The following is a 24,246-nucleotide window of genomic DNA, read 5'->3' on the forward strand; positions in this document are numbered from 1 at the left end:
AATCAATTAAGATTTAGATTTAGATTGAAATAAAAAATGAAAATAGTTCAAATGAAATGAGATACATAAAATGAACAAATATGCTGTCCAAACAAACTGGAAAAACACTATAAAACAGAAAAAGTTCTCTTTCAAAGCAAACATCTGAATATATTAGTGGAAATTATTGCTCTTGCAACTGCCTTTATCTTATTTTTTGACTCAAATGTAGCTTTACCATGTTATGTGATATGCTGCTTCATTACACTAATAAATCTCACTGGGACCACTACAGAACATTAAGATTAATTCAGATGAACATTTAATATCCAGGAATTCACATTATAGAAACTACTGCTGACCATCTGCCTAACATTTTGCCCATAATATTGTTTATTGACCATACAAGGTCCAGTCGTATACTAGACTTTGATCTAACCTTGTTTCACTAAAAAAAGATGCAAACTTATTACAATTATTGAGAGGTAAGAAGGGAGGCGCTAACCGTGTTGGGGGATTAGTTTCCTTCTCAACACTAGAAAATAAAGCGCAAGAATTGTTGATATTCCTTATGATGATATTAGAGAAGAAGGCTTATTTTTCCTTATTTATTTCAGAATTGTAAATGTGAAGCCCGTCTTTAAAGATGACGCAGTGAATCTGAAGATTCATTTTTCTCCATTTGCGCTCAGCTTTCTGCATTGTCTTTTCTGACTTGTGACAGCTGGGGTGTTTCTCCATGGTGCTTTCTGCTTGCCAGAGATAGTTTGTACCTTTTCAGGTGCAATAGTGTCAATAACTTTCAGAGCTCTTACAGTAAAGATTATCACAGAGGGAATCAACATAGTCTGATGTTAGGCATATTGACATAGACACAGCTTCTGTAAAAAAAAAAAATGTCACTGTTGTCCCTGACAAGAGATAACAGAAGGCAGCTCAGTGTAGGCATCAACAAAGTTTGTAGAGGACCTTGGAGGTCTGTAAATTGTGAACAGCAGGATTTTTGGTGTGCCTTTCAACAGTACAAAGATATTCAAAGCAGGCAACATCACTACATGATAACTGTGTGCATTGAAATTAGTTTTTAAATATAGCATCAATGCCACCATTCTTGTCAGATTAAGAAGCAAAGCAAGATTGACAGAGCTGACTAATTGAGAACCATTGCGCTGCCACAATTATCTAGCTTCAGTTAAAAGCATAACTTCCAGATTACATGTAGTGGTAAGATGACTTATTGAAAAGGACTTGTCGGTAAGAGATCGAATATTCAGCAGAGCTACCTTTGTAGAGTATGATTTGATTAACAGGGTTCGCTATCACCATGGCAGCCAGTGTTTGTTTGTTAGCAATGATGTTATCATGACAGTGTTCAAGGGTCCATTTTCTTTCGTTTTTTTCTTTTGTGCCTGAAACAGAGGCTCATCACACAGATGAATAAAACTGAATAAAAGACATTAGAAAAATCAAAGCAGAAACAATCCCTTTGTGGTGAGCAGACAGACAGGCTGGCAGGTCCACAGGTAGACAAGTGGAAAATCAAGGTATTGGTAACAGATTAGCTAGATTTGATGACTGAGTAGAGGGCACCATTCCCATTCTATTACCTATCAAGACAAGAATAGAGAAAATGCCTGGCGCACTGGGTCAGAGCTGGGCTTGGGAACATTCATGAGTGCCATCTGATATCAGGAAGAGCTTGCTGTTTTTTTCACACAGCTAGTTCTATGTGCTGGACAGTTATGGGAGGGAAAACAGGAGAAGGACAAGGAAGGGACGAGCGGCGTGAGTTTGGTTCCAACAGTGAACAGATTCCCATTTATTAAACAGTATGTAGAATACATACACACGTGTGTCATTCTGGAAGTGAATCCTCACCAGTGTGAGGCTCACTGTCTTGGTTCTGACGTCGCTCGCGTGGTGTTGTGTCTTGTCTTGTTTTGATTCCTCTTGTCTCTTGACCTTGGAAGCGGGAGCAGATGGTTAAACAGGAAGTAAAATAGATTGGAGATGAACGGTTCTACTTCTGACTTGTTGAGACAAATTCCAGCTGCTTTAAAAAAGATGTCCCAGAAAAAGTCAAAATGATCAGTATCGTGCACTGTGTGGAGGGTACACGCAGTTTAAAGCCACTTGGTCAGAGAAGTCTTTTGAATCTCTTGACTCCTCTTTTGACTGGTGGTGGTGGACCACTGATAAACACCTCAGTATTCAAGGAGATGAGTGTGCTCAATAAATCTGTGGTCTTGTTTCGGTGCCTCTGATTGCTGTTTCACTATGTCAGTAGTCCCCATATGCACTATGATGCTCTTTCTATTATGTCAGAGACCAGATCCTTGGGAAAGCTGTTTATTTTGCTGCTCTTACTGCTTATGCCTTTGACATTTTAATTGCAAAGTCACCCACAATCAGAGTTTGGGGACCAGTCGTTAGCTTTCCCCGTCGCATTTTGCTGTCACAATTACTCTCAGTCTGCACCCTGCTGTGTGAGGATGAGAGGTTATCCAGGTCATCTGACAGACATCCAGGATCCTGCAGCAGGGGTGCAAATCAAATTCAAGTTGTGAACTTGCTTGGTGGGAAGGTTTGTTGCTAGTCTTCCTCTTGCAGCTGTCCATGCCTGTGTCCTACTAAGCACAGGGGTGGATGAGGCACTCTGCCTGCGTGGTAGTGCAGGCAAGACAGTAGCATCAAATCTCAGGATGCTGAGCTATGGCCGTCATTCGTCTTGCTGTGTCCCAGGGAAGTGATTTATTCTTAGGCTTTGCACCAAGAGGGTTCCAGAGAGGACTGCTACTTGCAGATTTATTGCCAGACAGGCAGCCCTCCATTTTCTTAGTAATCTTGTTTCTGTTAGTTAGCCATGTGTTAGCGTTCTCTTGATGTTTACTTTTTTGAGCCCGTGGTGAAACGGTATCACTCCCACACAATCCATCCACTTCCACTTTCACTTGTAGTCGGTGAATCTTAGTTTCAGGCACTGCAATTTTCAAGAGAGAACTGTGAAAGTCGTCCATGGAAAAGGGGTCAATTAATGCCAGGTTTTCAGCCACTTTAGTCAGTCTTGACACAACAAAAGGCCTGTGCTGTCTGCAGGCCATGCTTGTGTAGTTGTGAAGAAGTAATAAAGGTGTTAAAAGATATATAGTCATACACTTCTGTGTCCTTCATAAGGTAAAATCCCAGTGATTTATACATGTCCAGGAGCCTCTGTCCATGATTTTAACAAAAAAAAAACAAGGACATCTGCAAAATAATGTAAGCTGAGTGGAGAGCAAGCAGCAGAGTATCTGCACTGTAAGAAAGTGGGAAATCATTGTCTGAAGATGTGTGAAAGGAAGCAAAATGTTCAGATGTTCATCTGTGTAAATTGTTGCCTTTCCAACAAAGGTTTCCAGATTTACATAAACTTGCTCATGACGAAAATGGCATCATAACTACATGGAGCCCTGAGACTGACAACTCTTGTAGGACCAACATGTGTCTAAGGCCAGGGGTGCCAGCTTGGCTTAATATATGTACAGTATATAATGCAATGCATGCAACACAGGCTATCAGACAAATTTTCAAATATCATCTGAGCTTTGTAGTGCTGAAAGCTTTAGCTTGGCAAGCCACCATAGTCTGCCACCATGGCTATACTGATAAATCAGAGCGTGGTTCGTAGCCCTCTGACACAAGTTGGCCTGATTTTGATTTTCATTCATTTGTGGCAGGTTGCTCATTTCTCAGCTTGGAGCAATATCATCTTTCAAGGTGTTGCATCAGGTTCGTGCAATTCTTTTGAGCTAACGTTTGTTCTAAAACATAGAGAAATATTAAAAGCAAAACAAAGCAATGAACGCTCAGCGTATGAAGTAGTTCAAATTGTATGAGATACAGTAGACCGAGGTAACTTTGTTATATTTTTGGGGAAATTCAGTTATTTTAATGCAGTAATAACTGAAAGAATGGACTGTGCAGTGGTATAATAAACTGCTGTCATGATACTCATACTCAGATGCTAGCAAAACAAAGCATTGCTGCGTGCCCTCAACACACAGGCTGCCACACACACACACACACACACACACACACACACACACACACACATGCACACACTGCAAACCCACATGCTCACAGCCACACCCACATAAGGCCTTTCAATAATACATGAAGTCCATTGTTTATTCACTTGCACTTACAAAAATGATAAAGCAGCGAAAGAAAAGCAAAAACAAATAACATATGGAGCAGATGAGCTCAAAACCTCAAGGGGCTTATGATAACCTTTCACCCCAAAACAAAGCTTCGAGATGAAAGAAAACACCTCAAAAAGAGACAGCAGAAGAAAGAAATACAGAGATAGAGAGTCTTGTACTTCAGAGGGAAGCTTCAAGCAGTTTAATTCATGAGAGACAATGTCTATATTATGAACTAAAGAAATGTAGATTCCCTGGCAATCTGGCTGTAAGTAAGCTGAGATATTAAATCAAGCGATCAATTATTGATGGTGCAGAACAACACCATTAAAGGAACACTCCTCCAAAAATCTTATGTTTGGAATATAAAACATTCACCCCCTTTAGGCTTGAATGGTGGCTCTGAAAAGTTTGTAGCTTTCTCCTTCGTGGGCAACGGCAGCTGTGCTCAGCTTTGATTCAACAGTTACAATGGATTCCAACTGCGACCCAGTTTCACTGCAAAAGAAAATGTTCAAAAAAAAGGCCACAGAAACTTTCTCTGTCCACACACATGCTCAGTTTGTTCCAAACAATCATATTTTCTCCAGTATGGCTAATTGCCCAGCTTTTGTGGACCACTAGCCTGTGTTTACTTATGTACCCACCCACACTTACTGTATGTTGGTGTAGTTCTGAGGATGGTCACTTGGCTTACCTATGTTTTCGGTGACAGAAGTGGTTTTTGCTGCAGGAATGTTTTGAAAAGTTTTCATGTTTTTTTTTTTTTTTTTTTTGCTGCTGTGAAACTGGGTCACAATTGGAATCCATTGTTACTGCAGTGAATCCAGTGCCGTACTCAGTAAAGGAGCAAGTTACAAACTTATCCAAACCACGTGTCTTTCAAGCCTTCGGGGATGAGTGCTTGATATTCAAAACTTTAGTTTTCAGTGCTATATTCCTTTGATGTTGAGCGAGAAATGTGGACTGTGTCCGTATGTACAGTGTGTTATGTAACCCAATTGGTAGGCGACAAATTTTGTACTACATCACTATGTGTTACCTTTTGAGTGTGAAGGTGGGAAAGATTAGCAGACTTAAAGAGAATGTCATTAGCCTTTTTAAATGTGAGGTTAATTTAAAAGTAAGCCACCAACACCTGGCCAATCCCAATGACTGTGCACCATCTCATTATCATGTTTCATTAAGCACACATCAATCTTAAGGGCACAACACAACATCAGAGTTATTGCGCTAACATCAGGAAAATTAGAAACAGTCCATCATGTACTCTTAGGTCATAGCTAATCATCCTTTTTACAGTGTATCAATCATTTTAAATCAATATTTGATCACTAAGTCCTTGCGTTTCTTTCAGGATAAGAGCTGCACCATTTTCCAGCATCAAAGGACAAGTGATGAGTGCAACCCTGCTACTCCAGGATCGCCCTGTCCAGGTTTGGATGTGCAACTTGAAGTCCGTCCTGAGTCTCATAACGTGGACCAAACAGCACCAAAGGAGCTCAATCCAGTTACCACCAGTTTCCAGTCTTCATCCAGTGGGAGAGCGGAACCAGCTGCCCCCACACGCTGCCTCTCACCCGGTGCGGCATCCCGCAGACAGGAACACAAGTGTGACCCACGTGGATCAAGGGTAGTGAACCCGGTTGTTAATGGGAACAGCGGTGTATCGCTTTCTAGGAGACTCCTGCAAGAAGTCAAATTGGATGACTTCACACAGCATGAGGTACTGCTTATATCCATAATTTTAACAAACACCAGGCTTCATCCAGAATGCTATGGCTCTATATAGGTTTTGTTTGTGACAAAGAGACAAGCATATAAATGACTATTATTTTGAACCTCATACTTAACTGAATAGCTGTGGATTGGCCATCACCCCTAATTACCTCCACTGTGAGATGCCCATGTTTGATGCTACATTATATTCCCACAAAAGACATTGCCAATTTGGATAACCTCTCACTGTGTCAACACTCGCAAAGCAAACATGCTCATTATTTGTCACGTAGATGTCACACCTAGCCACAAAAACAAGCTTGACATCCAAACAAACACCTCCTGTATTTGCAATGGCAAGCTGAGTTTATCAATTTGCATCATTATTGTCTTTTAATTTAAGATTTATGCATCACTGAGGAAAGAACAAGAGCAAGCACACCACTGATTCCTCTAACTTATGTCCTGGTAAAAAGATATCATCTAGAAACCTTCAGCAATTGTTTTGATATGTTATTCAAATGACTGTGTGAAATGAAAAAGGATGGTCATAGTCCTAAAATCAAGGAGAATAAACTACAGAGCTTAAAGCTTCATTAAGTACATGTTTTCGTTTTATGGTAGGCAAATTTACTTTATAGTCTGATTCTTAGCCACTCTCAAGAATCCCTGCAGGCAACTGTTTCCACCAAAAAAGCTTTGATAAATCCACTGTACACCATTTTCCCAGCACCAAACATCAGACAGACAATGTCATTGAGTGGCTGGTGAAAAAAGCTGAAAAAAGCAGGCTCGAGCCAAAGATCTGGATATTTTTGTCAGGAGCTGGTGGAGATCACAACAGAATAACAAAAAGAGTGAATGATTTTGTATTTTTCTTCCCTGAAAATTGATTAATGCAGCTTGGTTAGATAAATATTAGTTTGATTAAATTCCATTGGAAAGTGTTTGTTTTCAGTGACTGTTATTGCATCCCAAAGTGTTCAGTAGATGGACTTGGCTCAATTCTCGTAATGTACAGTTACAATTATATTCGTCTTCAGTTGGGATGTGCAGAGTGGGGTTTGGAGGCCTTGTGCCAACTGTGCAGTGTATTAAAAGCTCTGATGGTATTCTGTCGAGCTGTCTCTCTTTGCCCACAATTATGTGTGGTCACTGGACAGCTATGGAGGACTTGTGGAAAGGTTTGGAATGCCATGAGATGGATCAGACTATGGTCTGTTACAAATTGAGGTAGGCCCCTGCTCCAGTTGAAAAGATCTAGGATCAGAGGATAGTCAACTGGAGAGATCACAAGGCCTGAAGGGAAATCTGTCACTTGGCTGTTACTTTCTGCATTTACACAACTCACTGCTGAGACAAATCCCAGCATCCTTCATCAATGCAGCTCCTGACTGTCGATTTGTGCCAACTCCAGCAGGCAGCATGCAGTGAAAGCTTTGATTGAAAGGTTGTCAGAGAAATATGACAAGGAGATTGTTTCCCTCCCTGCAGCCCTGGTTTATTGACTTCCATTGATTCAACACCAGGGCAACACCAGGCTTCCTTGCATTTTGCCACAAATCAAGTTAGCATAGGACTCTATAGATCTGCTTTTAAAAGACATTTCCTCAGAGGGTCAAACCAATGAATTATATGCGCCACTGCCTCAAGCTCTTTCTTGGACTCCTGTGTGCTGTTTAAGATTCACACTATTTTGTTGGTTGCACACAACATGGTATCAGCTTTGTGAGCCGAGGATGCGTGTGTGAGTGTGGCTAAGCGCAAGACATTTCTCTTTTATGGGCGATCGTTTTAAAGGACGAGGAAGACAACACGCCGAAGCCCGTTGATTCCAGTGATTACAACTCTCACCCGCTTGGCAGTCTACAAATGCATGGGGATGATGATGAGGAGCTTCGAATGCTGGCAAGTCTAAAAAGAGAGCAGGAGGAAGATGAACCTAGAGCCTCAGGCCTCAGTGCATCTCAGATCCACCAGTGTAACATCAGCATCAGCATGAGCAGTGATGACACCTCTACCTGGACCCACATCTCCATGGTCTGTACCATCATACTCTGCTACTCTTGATCATTTTCTGTTGATTATTCACTAACAAGCGACACTTATGTGCAGCTCATCTTCTATTTGCCATCATTAACAGGTTGTCCCTCTGTCTATCTCCCGTATGGAATAATTTTTTTGACCCTGGTTGATCCTCACCCTCGCTAATTTCCATTTCAAGCCCCCAACTTATGCCACCATAAAGTGCTAATGCACCTCTTTCTCCGGCATGTTTTCTGCATTACAAAAGATTATGGAGATAGAAAGATGTTAATTGGCCTCTTACAGGTTTTAAAAGTACACTGGCACAATATCCACCGTTTCCCCAGTGACTGAAAATTATTTAGGTCATTTGAAATTATCCCCAGAAGTCTTTTTAGAATTCAAAGATGGTATAGTTTGCTCTTGGCTATTGAAGGTCATTTTGATCTGTGGGCCATTAGCATAAGCACATTGCACTGCCCTGCCTGGCCCTACTGGGTCCACTGTAGGATCCCCAGTGAATATAATAATTGCAGATGCTTGAGTAATAAGCTTGTTACCATTTTCACACATGCAGGTATCCATTAATATACTGAGCTTCAAGCAGAAAACAATGACTTGTGGTATTACCACAGGGATTATCATCTCATGGTTCCAGAGCAATGTGGTCACCAACAAAAAAACATGTATCTTTAGACCCTGCAGTAGGTACAGTTTTCCACAGGGACAAGATGAGATTTGCATCTGACTTCATCAAACCCTGAAGTGATGCTTTCAAAATCAGCTGCAGTGCTTTACAATTCTAAATACATATGGCAACAGCACCACCATCAGCATATTAAGAAAAAGCTTGCCAATAAATAGAGAGGAAGGGAGCTACAAAAGACACCACCCAGAAAAGGTTCCTCTTCAAATCAAAGATAGCTTTGGTGATATTGTAACAAATATAACTTTAAAAAGAACCTCATAAGTGTCTGTGAAAGATCAAAACAAGAGATGTGAGACTCCTCCACAAGAAGTGACAAGCCATCTCTTGTCCCTGGAGGCTGTGAATCGAGTGGCCCCGCTGTTGCTGCTTGTGTCTCTGCTGCTAAAGCTGATATAGCAGCCCAGCCCACGTAACTTCACCTCCAGGCGATCGCACGCTCTGCTCCGGTTACTAGGTTGAAGACGAGAAAAAAATCACTGTTGTTTGATTGTTTGATTGTGTGAATGTGGATTTTAGACACCTCAATATGTGGTTCTGGATTTGATACCTATCCTCTCTGTGGGCGCGTGGCTGTCGTCAGAGCTGTCATGTCAGAATTTAGAGTTGGAGCTCTTTTTGTTTCTCTGTTGGACCACGATGCTACAGATGACAGAATGAATAAAGAAAACACTCAAAAAGTAAAACTCCAGCCAAAAATCTTTTTAGAATAAAATATTCACCGCCTCTTGGCTTGAAAATTGGATGTTTCTTCCTTCCACAGTGATTTTGTGTCGGCTACAATGAACTCCGTTGAATAGTTAGTTTTGACATAAAGGTGAGCTCTTCACGGATCTTTTAATCAAATGAAACGTTAATTTAAGGTTCCAACCGTATCGCTCCTCATAGTAAGCCAGTGATTTTTACAATTAATTACTGACGAGAGCAGTGTGAAAGACTAAATCTAATCTCAAAATGTTTTTAAGATTATTATAATAAATGAAATAACAGAATCTATGATTGACACCTTAGAAATTAGAGTAGATAATTGTCAGATTTAGCTTTCCATGTAAAGGTGATGAGACAGTTCTTCCCCTGTCTCTAAATCACCATTTATGCCAGAAGCTCTCACAGTACATCATTATATCTTTCTGTTTCAAACAGCGAGTTAAGGGGTGAAAACCTGGGTTTTGATCTGTCTCTTGATTCTTAATGTTTTGTGTGGAGCAAGATTGACAGCAATGAGGGCAAGTTTATTAGAAAATCTCACCCTTTTTTTCCAAATTAGGTTGACTGTAAATTCGCACAAGGGGTGGTAAATACAATGTGGAATTATTTTGAGTATCTCCTCTAGCATCAGCATTCACAGCAACATAATTAACGTTCTGGAGAAGAGTTAAGTAATTATTCAGTGAAACAACACTGCATAAATCTATATATATAATCGAGCCCTTTATTTTTCCTGTCACATCCAAAGCAATGTTCAGGTCCAAATCTAATTTTTTGACTCATATGTGACTCAGATCTGTCTTTTTCATGACTGTGAAGAGCACAGATCACATGCAGTCTGATGACTTATGTCTTCGTGTGAATACTGGCATTTAGCCAGGTTTCCGTGAGGTCTGTTTGGCGTTGACTTAATAACACAATTGCAAGCAAGCTCCTTACATTTAGGTGACCAAGGCTGAGTCAAAGATACTTCTTACAATCAAGGGAGGGTTATTGAGTTTAGATGTGTCAGGAGAGGAAGTAATAATAGGATGGGTAGCAGTGATAAGTCTCAGTGAGCAATATGAATAACATATACAGAATAAAAAGCAGGTAAACAATCACGAAAATGGAGCTGATCCATCAGCCATCACCTTGAAGCTGCCTTGATAAATAAGGCATAAAGATGGATTTTAAAAAGAAATTATCTGGAGCTAGCACTGTGCTGTTGAACTTCATTGCTAAAAAAAAGAAAATGTCTGTGTAGCCCAGAAATGCTGTGCAGCACAGTTTTGCAATCAATTGCTTTGGACAAAAGGTTTCCTCTGGTTTTCTTTATTTCTCCGTGCCAGAGGGCAGACAAAGGCCAGAAGTGATAGAGTCTATGGCAGTGTTGATCAGAGACAAGTGGAGCTCCTTTATGTGTACTGAATGCTGTAGCATCGTTTGACCCAGTGTGCAGGATAAGAGCTGATGCACAGAGGTGGACATGTAGAAGGGGAGCGATAGTGGAGCTTGAGCAGCAGAAAAGCTAACCGTTTGAGCATCAGTCAAAGAGACTGCTCAGACATGTAGAAGGGGAGCGATAGTGGAGCTTGAGCAGCAGAAAAGCTAACTGTTTGAGCATCAGTCAAAGAGACTGCTCAGACAACGCAGGTGCCAGCTATAACTAGGGCTTGGATCGAGGCTTAGCATTACCTGGTGTGTAGCGACCTCATAGCCAACACCTGTCCTGGGTTTTTCTGGGAAGCTGTACAGCAGGTAGTGATTCAGGTAAGTCATCATATCTACTGCTACAGGCTGCCAGTCCTGCTGTGCTCACACTCCTTGACACATTTTGCTGCTGGATTAAGAGGTGATGTCTGATCTAAATAAGTAATGTTCTTCTGTTAGGAGCGAATGTGCTTCTAATTCTTTTAGACCTAAGCGAACCCTTTGATTCTGTAGTTCATGTAAGTTTAAGTGACCATTTGAGGCATTTGGTTTAATATTACAGCTAGAGTACCGAGGTGGTTCAGCTGCTGCCTCCCCAAAAGAACGTTCTCCATCACCCCACAGGTAACTCATCATCATCAGCACATATTAGCTGCAGAATTCCACAGGGTATAAATTTGGGTCCTGTCTTATTTTTAGAAGAGGATTACATAAAGAAGGGGCTGGAGCACACAGATAGCTGAAATTTACTTAAGCAATGCAAGGGCTACAGCTTCAACATAACTGCTTCTTCATCAACGTCATGTAATGTAATAGCCTTTAAGCAGGCACTAGACTTAAATAGCCTCCTGAGGCTATAATATGGTCTTTAGCTTTGACAAGATGAAGAGGGTAATACACTTGCATTTCTTACAGCTGAATATTACTATATTTTGAAAGTGACACCATTCTTATCTTCTGCCTCTTAGACTCACAGCTCACAAAGAATGTAGCAGTTAGCGTTTTAACAGGACCCAATCACAAATACAACCCAGCTCCGATCCTTTGTTACCCTCAGCGGTTAGAGTACATCTAAAATTCTGCAAAGATTATAAGATTTTACGGATCCCTTGATCTTGGTTTGTTCACCCTTTATTGTTCACCCATGTTTGCTGCCTCTCGCTGCTCTCTTCAATTTTCTTTTGTGTGTTTTTCTGCAGTGATCTTTCATACTTGACTTGTTAGCCAGTTAGTGCAGCACACAATAGAAGGAGACTGTTTGTCCCGACCTGAACAGGCTGCGCAAGGATTTCCATAAACTGTAGAAGCATTAGGCTTGATTTGCGGTTGTGCTAAGGTTTTGGTCAAATTTGTCTTTTTCTAGCTTGGCCTTCATCTGTCTGCGTTGTGGATGTGTGTGTGATATTGTGGCAAATGAGCTGATGTTCTGGACTGTGGGCTCTCAGCAAAAGACATTTTGCTCCTCACCCTGCATTTAAACTTGAGTTACGCTTGGTTGAAATAGAGACATTCTTAAGTGGCATGATGACACAGTTGACTTCTGTGGCTGAGCTGCAGTAGATTTATTCATGGTTATCATAGAAATAAATAGAAATGTATATTTTCATATGTCTGTGTTCCAGCCTCGATGCGACCTACATTCCAATTGCAAGCAAGTCCAATTGCGCTGCAACAATTGTACTTGACATTACAAACTTCTCCGTGTGCACACCAGTGACAAAATGACATGTGACAGTTTACCTGTCAAAGAAATACACAATGTCTCTTGAGAGACAACCGTCATTTGTCAAGCAATCAAGCTTAAATAGATGTTGGTGGACATGATGGCTGTCATTACTGGAAAAATTGAATGAGACCCTGAAAGACATCTTCAATCTTTAGCTGCTGTAAGTCCATGTTATATTCTTTTTATGTTCCAAGTCAGCACATAGTGGTCTGTCAGAATTCACACAAGTAACTGAATATTGATCATTGTTGGAAGCATTTTATAAGTGCTGAGGTTTCTGTGACATTTTTAACACAACTCTTTACTTTTTCCTTGCCGATCCAGCCAGCTAATCAGGGTCACCACTATCAGAAGGAAATGAACCCCCTCCTGCAATCAAACCCCAGGTAAGCAAGCACGTGTCCCACACATTTGTGACACATTTGCTGAGCTCCAAATTTATGCATTCATGATAAAATGTACACTGCGAGACAAGGTTGCTCATTTTTATGTGTTGTACATAAGAGCCGGGTTGTTTTCTTTTAAAAGAACTCACATGTTGTCTCTGAAAACCTATTTTTTTTGGGCACTGATTTGTTAGTAACCATAGTTGAGAAAAGCAAGCCACCTTTCTGTGTTTCATGCATTTCCTGACACAAAAAAAATAGCCTTATGTAGCCTCTATTTGTATTTGGCTGCATGTACATGAAACTCACCCTGAAGTTCTTAATCAGATGGTACCCAGTGACTGTAGGATTAAAGCTAAATGTCAACAGTCAGCTAGATATGCAAACTGGGGCTTATCTCGCTCACTGATGAGTATAAATAGATTCAGGGTGCCAGGTACTGTAGTCTTCCTTAACTGCTGTTATCATTTTTACAAGTAGAGATTATTTTTCACTTATTATTGTGCTTGTCGAGCAACTTTTTATGACATTTTTTATATAGCAGATAATTAATGTGAGGCATAAAGTTTTTGGTTCAAGTCCTTATAAATCAAACACAGGGGTTAGACTATTAAGCACTGACATTCAGCAGCCATACAAGGAGAAATCCATCATTGATGAAGCAAAGGACGACTTCTGCATGGCTGGAGCCTCAGTAGTTCATAATGCAAAGCAGCCGCAAGTCATGTTCCACCTTGTTTTACCTGCCTACAGGTTAAAGCCAGAGTTAAGTTTAAGTTCTAACCTCAAAAAGAAAGCATATTGATGAATGGGCTTACATTACTGGAGGAAGCAGAATAACTTAGAGCTACTATTTTAAATATTTGGGAAAGTGGATCCAATATTCAGGCATATGCAATGCTACCAAGAACACATACAGGATTATGTAGCCCATGAGAGGAAGTGGGCTTGATCGGGGGGTGTATTTTATTTTATTTTATTTTCAGCAGCACAGATGCTATTGAATGAACAGCAATGTTAGAGAAATATGGTAGTAATACTACAAGCAGCAGTGTGTCTCTGTGATCCTCTCGCTCTGCTGCGACTACACGTTGGCTACAGTAGAATATAGAAGTGAGTACTATATAGTACATAGATCCGAGAATATTATAGATCCAACAGAGAAGGGTGGGACTGAGAGAAAAAGATGCAATTACAAATCCATGTGTTACTTCAGCACCATGGACAGTGTCACGATTCATCAATACACAGCAGAGATGGTCGGCACCAGAGATCTGAACTTGCACAGACCTCGGTCGGATGGGTCAAGCAGACTAGACTAACATATTCAACTAAACAACCCCTCTGCCTCTGCACTCCTCTGATAATAGAGGATGGAGGATGGCGGGTTAACCGGAGGGATCCATTTTGGTCATTTTGCTAACAATGTGGAAGGCGTCCTGCCCCTCTTCCCCCTCATCGCCTTCTGGATGGATCCCTTGGTCCTCCCTCAGAGGGTTCAGGAGACCCTGCATCGCCTAGCCGCCCGCTAATGCAGAGCCCTGCCTCTGCACATCTCCATCTCTTCGTGGGTGTACACAACCGTGCAGCATGTTTCAAAACAAGACAAAGGGATTGCATCATACTTCCGCTATACTCAAATTATGCAACTACCCCCTCTCAAACACTTTTGACTTATTGATGAAAAGCAAGGTAGCCCGTTGTGAACATGTGTAGACGCCCATGTACTGAAATATTTAGGTATTATTGTTTGAAACTGATTTAAAATGTATTATATTTATTATCTGATCAACTGTGAGGACCAGTGGGAGCTTTTTTTTTTTTTTTTTCTTTTTTCTTTTTGTCATCTATCAGTGCTAACATGTTTGGGGGCTGTTTAAATATTCAGTGATGCTATGCCGTTTGATTGAATGTCCACTGAAATGAATATTGCTGTTGACGGACACCTCGAACATACTCCCCGACTTGTCTCACACGACACTACGGCATCCACAGCTGGACTACTGAAATTAGTTCGAAGCCAGCCTTGATTTACATATTGAAGAGCAGCTGCACAGCATTTGTCGTTGTTTTCTCTCCTTTTCTTTTAGGCGTTGCATTCTGAGACACCCTAACATTGAATTCTATCATGGTTTTTTGTGTTTTTTTTGTTTTTTTGGGGGGGGGGGGGTTTGAGCATCCTGGCATCACTACAAGGCTTCCTCACTGCTGAGAGCCACAGTTTTTTTGACAGCCAAAATGGTCCTGTTATTGTGCTTTATGTTGCCAGGGCTTTTCTAGCATTTTTAACATGTTCCTTTACGTGTGATACTTGTTTCTGCCTTTGGCTGGGATACCAAATGTGAAACCACAAATCAGGCTGTCAGAGAAACCTTAAGTAGCGATTCAGTTGTTTTACAGTAAACACAATTGTGAAATCCAGTACAACTGCCGGGGTGTCAGGCAAACAGAGTTGCCTTGATACTGTTTCAGTGGGAGATATTTGGAATGGAAAGCTTAATTTCAGTATACTTTACCGCTGTGCAAAAACAGTGTACTTGCTCAAATTAAATCAACCTAATTTATTCCTTTTATCACAGGTTCTTCCATATCTGGATTATAATGACTTTAAAATCTCAGAATTTAATCACTCTCACCAAGTTCCCCTTAACAATTTGAAGTCCAATTTGCAGCTCTGTAGTAGAGGCCTTTGTCCTAGAAAATTGCTTCCATTAACTTTTGTACTCTGTCCCTGCCTATCACATAGTCAAAAGGGGTGTTAGAGTGGGGTGAATGCCTTTGTTAGAAGGAAAAAATCAGCGCCTCAGCAGAGATAATGTACTTGATCACTTTAAAGGCATATGGTTAGAAATGAAGAAATTTCTGATTCATGCTTAAATGCATGGAAGGATTTGATAAAAATTAATCAGTCTGTTTGTCAGTGTTCATTTTCTCATTGCTTTTTTTTTATTGTTACAGTGATTAATTTAATCTATGGTACCCATAGTGCTTTAATGTGTATGTACAGGCCTATTCCAGCTGCTATTCCACTGAGCACTGTGCATTTTACCTTCCTATTTCATGCAGATGTTAGAATACAGTTTATTTGATATACTACCAAACAGTTATTTGAGGTAGCTTTAGCATCTTTGGTATTTCTACTTGGTGCAGTCACCGGTGCAGTTAGTTCCAGACTCCATGTCACTGAAAGTAGATGTACCTACATTATTATAGTGTGCACTATAATAATGACAAGGAAGATTCATTGGTGTCCATTAAAGCCAACATCCTGTTCAGTCTCCAACAGTAAATTTAATCAGAGAAGATACTAGAATTGTAAATGTTATGAACGTAGCCTGCCGAAACTATGAACATGTCACAGTTTTGTCAATAGTGTCTATGCCGAGTAAACATAATGTTCTGTGCTTAATGAATGCAGAGTGACATTATCAATCACTGCAGCTCATGATGGTGAGACAGAACAAGCTGAGATGAACATTTGAATCGCCTGCTGTCAGCTGAGCACTGTGCAGAAGAACCTCATTAAATGTGCTGCGATGTGCTCTTATGAGATGTTATGACCAGAGGCAAAAGATGTAAATGGATAATTGTAACTATGCAACTGATGTATAACCTAAGATGATTATGAATGCTGTTTAACAAATTAATCTTGCATTGCTTGCACGTAATAATTCATCTTGTGGCGATTTTTCCTCTTACGCTATCCTGCAAAAGAACAGTGTGTTACTTTGCCAGAGAATGATTGATGTATAGTTGTAGCTTGTGTGCTTCTCAGCACCAGGAAGATAAACTCATTGACAGTGAAAGGAAGTCCTGCTCTCAAGGTTAAGACCCCCACTTTGGGCCAGAATGTGGACACTTGGAAGTCACAGCTTGAGTCAGAATCTAATAAATGATCCTTCAGGTAAAACTGTGAGGCGGAGAGGCTAAGTGTGCAGGAGAAGTGGCTCAAGGACGATGGAAGCTTAGATGGGCTTCTGAGAGCCCACGTTGATGGGACTTCATTGTTAAAATGTCACATGGAGGCAATTTGATGTGCAGGCTACAGTAGGAGGATGGGAAGTGTAATGGCATGTGTTGTCATGACTGTGTGCCTTTATGGTCTTTTCCATAGGGAGTGGATGGATGTGCTCAGCCCTCCTATTATGCCTCCCAGCCAGCAGAGAAGGTCAGGCAACACATGGAACAATCAGGAAAATCTAATCGGAGGTACAGTAACCTTAATTTTCATCGTTTTTGCCCCCGACGCTCTTTTATGTCCTTTAAAGTCCGGCAGACAGCAAACAATACAATGCTTTAACATTAACCCCACTAATTGTGCAAATGCACGGCACTAATGGAAACATTCACTGGTGTCAAAGCTTACAAAAATGTTAAGCTTTAACCCAGGGACTGCACTCAGCAGGGGGGAGAGCATGTGAGACTGTATCTAATTAAGGGTAAAAACCCCATGAGAGTGGAGCTCTCTGTCCTCCACATAACTCCATAGGTCAAAAGAGACAGGCTCATTACAGGTCTGTACCCCCTAGACACATCGACAAGGTTAATTGATGAAACCTTTTCGGTTTACAACATCATTTTTAAACCTCTTACACAATGTGTCTTATAATTAGTTTTCATTATCGTCGCCGAAGTTCTGATAAGATAAAATGTTCCTCCTGGAGCATTCCATAACCTTTTTAGCATTTCACTGCCTGTCAATTTAGCAGCTAAATTCACATGCTTTAAAGTAGTGGGGATTACAGGGAATCTCTTTACAGCTTCATAATGCGGTACAGAGTCTGGGTGTCTTAGGTCTTGATTGATGAGAGAAAAAATGGCTGCAGCAGAAACTTTAAAATCCACCTGAGTCTGAAGGTCACCTCGCCATCCACCCTTCTGATTTTATTCCAGTAACAGCTAATGGAGGAGGTCCTCATTCATATCTGGCATGGCTGTGCAGCTGTATGGAGAAAATGCAGCATATATTTTACATTTCCATATTTTAGCTTCAGTTAGTTGAATGGCTGCCGCTCTGGTATATATATGTATGTTATGAGCAGTTACTTCTAAGTGCTGCAGAGTGATTTCCTTGCATTATCACAGGGCGGGATGAGCCTGTGAATGAAGAGGAGAAGGAGGACGATTATTTGAATCTGCTCTATGATCCTTGCCTCAACTGCTATTTTGATCCAAAGACGGGGAAGTACTATGAACTAGCTTGACTCAAAGCTCAAGAGAATCGAAAATTAATAAATCAGAAGTCATTGACAGCCGATGAATGGCTTCACGATTTTTTTTTTGGCTTAACCTATTGATCAGTAATGAATACCACATTCACAAAAAGCCCTCCGTGTTGCTGCTTTTGTTTTTTAGAGCCTAATAGGACCTTTGTGTCTCCATTGGTAGCGTCGTGTTAGTGTGCAACTCAATAAATCAGATACGTGCTTTTTGCAACAAATTGAGTTTTTGCCCATTCAGTAGCACATCTGATGGTAGAGTCTTTTCAGAAGTCTTGGCTAGCAAATTAATCTGTAAGCCTTTGAAAGAACATCCTGGAGCTTCTTTCAACTGAGAAGATTTCTGACATATAAATGTTGCCCGGATTAGTATTACAGTGTAGGTCATTTTGTTCTTTGTCATCATCTATGTTAAGATGTCATTGAAAATATGCTGATATGTGTGTATGTATTGTTTTCATTAAATCCTAATTGAAACCACTGCTGATTCCATGTGTGGATTTTCTGCTGCAGTTCTCTTATTTAATAGCCAAACAAGCAAAAGTGGTGAAAGAAATTGATTAATTTTGGAAATGTGGAATATTCCTCCGTTACAGCTGTCCCTTGTTGTAATACCTGTGTTCACAGTTGAACCTGTAGCTGGGATTTTATTATGGTCTGTAAGCGTAACCAACAGCAACAACAGACGGAGAGCTCATGGGGCTGGCAGGTCTTCCCATCAGTCGTGCCAAAACACTGATCACACCTGATGAGCAGGTGATATGAGACTGATTCATCATTTTCAGCCTGAGATGAATTGTTGCTTCCCAATGGCAAAAATGAAAGAAACGAAAGGAAAAAAAAAACAATATTCATCTGTCACATTGTGATTCCCTGCAGTTTTAATCAAACGATACCCCAACTGGATCCGTGGACTGAGCCCTCAGCCAGCACGCTGGGCTCAGGTCACAGGGCAATCTCTCTGTCAAATACTGATATATGGAGAATGCACACAATCACGTCACATGAGCTGTCAGAGAAAAGTGTTCATAACCTGTGCAACAAATACCGGGTCCCATAATGCATTTTTTTCTCCAATGACAGTAATAGCCGTGATATCCGTAAACAAGATCTTGAACGTATAAATCAATAGTTTGGACACAACATTAAACATTAGGATAAATCACCTAAAGCTGGTCCTGGTAAATGCTGTATTTAGGCACCTGTCACATGTTTCACAGTGTGGTATTTTAAAGATGATCTTAATGAGTTTTCCAAAGAAGCATGACCACTGAAAAGGGCTCCTCTCTGAGAAAAATAGCCAAACTAATGGGTTTTTATCAGGCTGCTTGAAAGGCTCTTTTTATTTAATAAAAAAAAAAAGAAAAGAAATTTTATATTAGAAGTATTGTTTTGAACGTGTACGTTACAAGGTCACGTGACACCAAACCCACACGTCATGTGATATTTCCTGAAAGGGGGTGTGGAAATGCAACTTGTCGCAACAGGTGAGCGCAATCAGGAAGTAAACAAACATGGAGAAGTGAGGCCGCAGTCGGACAGAAAACAGTTGTTTTAAGTGATTGTAATTTTCCCGCTAATACGAGGATTAATTCTAATTAAATATAAAGCGACAATATAGCCGAGAGTTATTGTTCCATAATGAAAACAGATTAACCAGGCGCTGAACTTCACTGTAAAGATGTCAGCGCAACAGGTAAATATGTGAAGACAAACGGCGGTCACATCCATTAAACTGCTGCTGTAATGCGCCTCGGTTTGCGCACGTGCTGTTGAATATACAAGCGCGTCATTATTATGGTCGTAAGAGTCGCATGTTATTAAATCCGCAGGTGCAGGCCGCAGCAGACTGCGCCTGTTCCGTCAGCTGGGAGGCTCCTTAACTTCCTGACATACATAACGTGGAAGTAGAGAGATGGATTAGTTATTTAGTTCTCGGAGGAGTCACACACAGGCTGACATCTTGTAATGGGATTATTAAGACTGATGCACTTTCCAGTAAAAGCTCCACGTTTACTTTCTGGGGGGTAAAAGCTGTCGCAGTGAATGCGCTTGATGTTATGAGGCTCGATCACCTTTTCATTGCACAAAACTCATTATTTTACAGATGTTTCTAGGGTGATTCGCGATGCCAAATTCACTGCAATTTCAGGATCGTAGTGCACAGAAATGGAACAGTATGTAAGTTCACAGAGTACAGAAGCACTGCAGTGATAATGGGTGTAACTAACGTTGGGTTCATGGGTGCTGCTCAGTTCACCGCACAGGCTGCATATCCTTGGTTAATTGCAGGAAGCTACAAATCTGACATTATCTGGAGCTGAAAACGAGGCAAGGATGCACTGATCCACTTTATTGCAGTTTCGATCCGATTCCAGTAACCTGAATTTGAACACCAATGTGTATATATAAACATACATGAAGACATTAAATGAATTTGTATTTGTTAAAATAATAAAAAGTAATAATAGATGATTGTGCAGAGCAGGTATTACAATTCAAGTGTAAACATTGTAACTGCAGTAACAAATTGGTCAGGAATTGTAGAAAACAATGCAACTTCATCAAATGAGAACAACATGTAAACATTAAGTCACAAGCTACTGCAAACAAACATGATGAATGAAGTCATGATGGACGCACACAGGTGGTATAAACAAGTAACAGCAAGAATCAGAACGCAAACAGACACGAAGACGTGAGCACTGAATCGAATCGATCAGTGTCAACATCGACCGATACCAATCAGCTATTTCAGTCTCGATGTCCGATATCTGATATCAGTATCAGATCGGTGCGTCCGTACTCAGAACCTGCCAATGATTGGAATCATTTCCCCACATTTCCAGACAGATTCAACTGGTTTTAACTGTGATGTGTTGTTAAGTAAAAAAGTTTCATGTGTTTTCAAATAATATTCAAGTCTCTTAATCAAAGACAAAGTAATGCAGATGTGTGACAGGTGCGATCAGAGATCCCGTGCCGCTGCAGTCGTGTCACAGATCTCACCCGTGTGAGTGATTGTTCCTGTTGGATTTTTTACTTTCTGGCCGCTCTCCATGTGAGTCCTAATTATCACTACAAAGATAATGTTCCCACACTCGACTCCTACCATTACCTGTGATGTTACGCATGGCTCTGACTTTAAAGATATTGATCACAGTTCTGATGCGAGTGATCATTTATTGTCAAAAATGCTTCAGTTTCCCTGCTCGGCCCGCCTGGCACACCCCTGCTGTTGAGCTTTTTGGGGCGTCCTCCACGGCTGTTCAGCTGTCATAGCTCCTGCCCGTATTTCCCTTTTAGCCACACATCATGAATTGAGCTGTTAGGTTTATGGGCTCTTTAACTACCCCACTGTTAGATCTCATTGGATTCATTTGTCTTTTTAGGCCGGGTTGAGGCTTCACCCTGGAATTATTGCATCTGTGATCTTCGTCGCTGTGGCAGCGATCGTTGCAGCTGTATTGATCGTCCGAAAATACTGCTTCCCAGTCAAGTAAGCACACTTTATTAATGAGCCTTAATGAGATAATTTAATATTGTAAGTGCAGTAAAAACACATCACCCCAGCCTGTCACATCCCTTTATTTCAGTGAGGCGACATACAGATACTCACTGCTGAAGCGGATGGAGGATCAGGGTTCAGCGGTGACAGAGGAAGATGGCGACAGGGGGGCATGCACAGTGGGAGAGGAGTCAGATGAGGTCAGTGCATCATGGCTTCCCTGATAGTACCTTTCACAGCCATCCGTCCTGCAGTACAAGCTGACACAGCTGTAACCTTCCTCATCACATCGCATGTCATTTGTAACTTCCATTTTCTTCCTCTTGACAGGATCTTCTGGAATAAATCTCAACCGGCATGCCGCTGGACTGACTGCAAAGCAGTTCGCTGTGGATGAAGTGTGTGGTTTAGGGGCACAACAGATGACTATTTGCATTATTGAGTAATGTTCTGAGTATTTTTTGGATTATCGATGAATCATTTGATCCACACAACATGGAAAAATGGTAAAAAATAAAAATGATAATAGTAAAAATAGCCCTAAAAATATTCACTGAAACTAAAGATGAGGGAAAAAAAACACAAATTCTCACATTTAAGAAGCTTGAACGATCAAATCCTTTACGTTTTTGCTTGAACAAGAACCTAATCGATTAATCAGCTATCAGAATAGTTTCAGATTAATTTGCGGCCTAATCTGTCAATCAGTGCGTTGCCGCTGAAGTGTGGTTTGTGTTCCTGTATTTGCATTCATCAGCGGCCTCGAATTCTTATCAGAGTTATTCCTCGATGCTTAATGTGAAATATTGAGCCTTAATCTGTATTAACACTGACACTCACTTTTTAGCGCAGATGTGCATGAAATGTTTATTTATCATATCCACAAAACTAAATGTGATTTTTAAGCAGGGCTCGTGTATTAAAAATGCAGCAGTTTACGGAGCATTTCTGCTTTGTTTGTTCCACTATCATTAATTTGGAAAGCGTGATGACAGATTTTATAATAACTTGTTAATTTCTCCACTGATGAAATATTCAGACCTATGCCATTGATCAAATGACTTATAGTTATGTGAAAAGGAGGCTAGTGCTGCTGAGAGTCAACACTTGCTGCATCAAATGCTCAGTCAGTTCATTTGAGTATAAAAATGTACGATAAATCCTGGCATGGTAAAACTCCCTGAATGCAGTTAAAAAAAAAAACTGACAAATCAAAATGTAAACAGTCTGCTGTTATTGGCACATTAATGCATTTGAGATTAAGGAATGAAGAGATTTGAAAAAAAAAAAAAAAAAAAAACCTGTGCAAACAAATAAAGTTGCAGCCAGATGATCATGGAGCCACAACAAGATAATCACTTGCTTACATGTGGTTAAATATACCTCCAACTAATGTGACAAAACACGTTATTGTAGCACTGGCAATGTAAGACATTGTTAATTGGGGGTTGCTGCGTTATGCGGAATGAATACCTTTTCACTCCTTTGGTATCAGTATGTCAGAAAACTCGCCACAATATCCAGCTGTTATGAAAGAAGCAGTTTCTACAAAGCATCACGTGGAGATTTGACATTTCAGATGATTTCAAATACCCTAATTGACTTGCAGCTAAAAATAGTCGCACTAAGACTGCAGCTATCTAGCAGTTGGCCAGTTCCCTTTGAAATATATTTCCCTTTCCATGCTAACATTAACCCACTTAAAGTAAATTTGCTGTAGAGTTCAGAGTCTGCTGGCTCGTTAATGGACTTCCAGGCTGTGTGATGTTGCATGATATCTTTTGACAGCTACATTTGCCACAAAGAAGGGGAAAAAATACTCCACCTGCTAGGAAACATTATTATGTGAGCGTCAGTGTGAGGGGATGCCGGTGACCGCTTTCACTGTGCTTTCTCTGTGAATTAATGTTTTTATGCTCAACAAATGAATCAGTCGGTTCAATCAGTTGTCGTTAGTCCCTCCTGTGCGTTTAAAATTCAAGTATTATTGCAGATTTTGCAAACATCTAATGATGGGCTTTGCTCTCCATGCAGTTACTGATGATGTATGAACGATTTTAATGACCGCTGTGTATTCTGGTGTATATTTGAGAAGTGCATGTTTGGTATTAAATATATCCATCCTGTGTGTTGGCTGGCTGGTTTGCCTCCTGCATAATCCTCTCCTCTTATCTGAGGAGCTTCTCTGTTTTATTATAAAAGGAAATATTTTATTATTTCTATTACTCATTTCCTGAAGATGCACGTTTAAAACTAGCTGTGTTTCATCTATTCCGGCTCAAGTGGAAAGGCACATTGTTTACCATGAAAAGGAACAAAAACATTTTATGTGCTACAATGTGATCCAGCTTATTGATTCTCTGAATGCATAATGTTCCCTCTGATCAGTGGACTATAGTGCACATGTCCCCTCTGCTGGTTGTCTGTGGTACTGCAGCGTTTTAGGCTTTAGCAGATGAGCTGCTCTGAACATAAATCCCTTCATATGCAGCAACATATATCATTACTTTAACAAACTCTACAGCGTGCAGTGCTGCAGAGGAAAATAAACTAGAGGATGACTAAAAAGGTGCAGCCAGCGTGAGCTTCGGGTAAAGACGAGGGAAAGATTCAGCTCAGACAGAAAAGAACAGCAGCACTCCACTATGATTCACCTTTATTCACTGAGTGCATTTT

The 24,246-nt window shown here is 40.6% G+C and overlaps 1 protein-coding gene and 1 long non-coding RNA gene across 3 annotated transcripts in view; both read left to right on the top strand.

The window, feature by feature from the left end:
* Positions 1–18,290, top strand: part of cfap20dc (CFAP20 domain containing) — a 32,594-nt gene extending 14,304 nt beyond the window's left edge. The window contains exons 13-17 of one of the 2 annotated variants that reach the window (XM_076751431.1): positions 5,518–5,886; positions 7,680–7,919; positions 12,782–12,843; positions 16,958–17,052; positions 17,929–18,290. In XM_076751431.1, the coding sequence (XP_076607546.1) occupies positions 5,518–5,886; positions 7,680–7,919; positions 12,782–12,843; positions 16,958–17,052; positions 17,929–18,047 (885 nt within the window). In that variant the 3' untranslated portion in view covers positions 18,048–18,290. Of the gene's footprint in view, positions 1–5,517; positions 5,902–7,679; positions 7,920–12,781; positions 12,844–16,957; positions 17,053–17,928 lie in introns of both variants that reach the window. The other variant, XM_076751421.1, reaches the window with a different exon arrangement.
* Positions 18,291–19,547: 1,257 nt separating this feature from the next.
* LOC143331988 (uncharacterized) lies at positions 19,548–23,662 on the top strand. The gene is made up of 4 exons (XR_013078168.1): positions 19,548–19,758; positions 21,455–21,561; positions 21,659–21,770; positions 21,901–23,662. It is a non-coding gene; the product is annotated as an uncharacterized LOC143331988 (long non-coding RNA).
* The last annotated feature ends 584 nt before the right edge of the window (positions 23,663–24,246 follow it).

Source organism: Chaetodon auriga, chromosome 2 (genome assembly GCF_051107435.1).
Source record: "Chaetodon auriga isolate fChaAug3 chromosome 2, fChaAug3.hap1, whole genome shotgun sequence".
NCBI lineage: Eukaryota > Metazoa > Chordata > Actinopteri > Chaetodontiformes > Chaetodontidae > Chaetodon > Chaetodon auriga.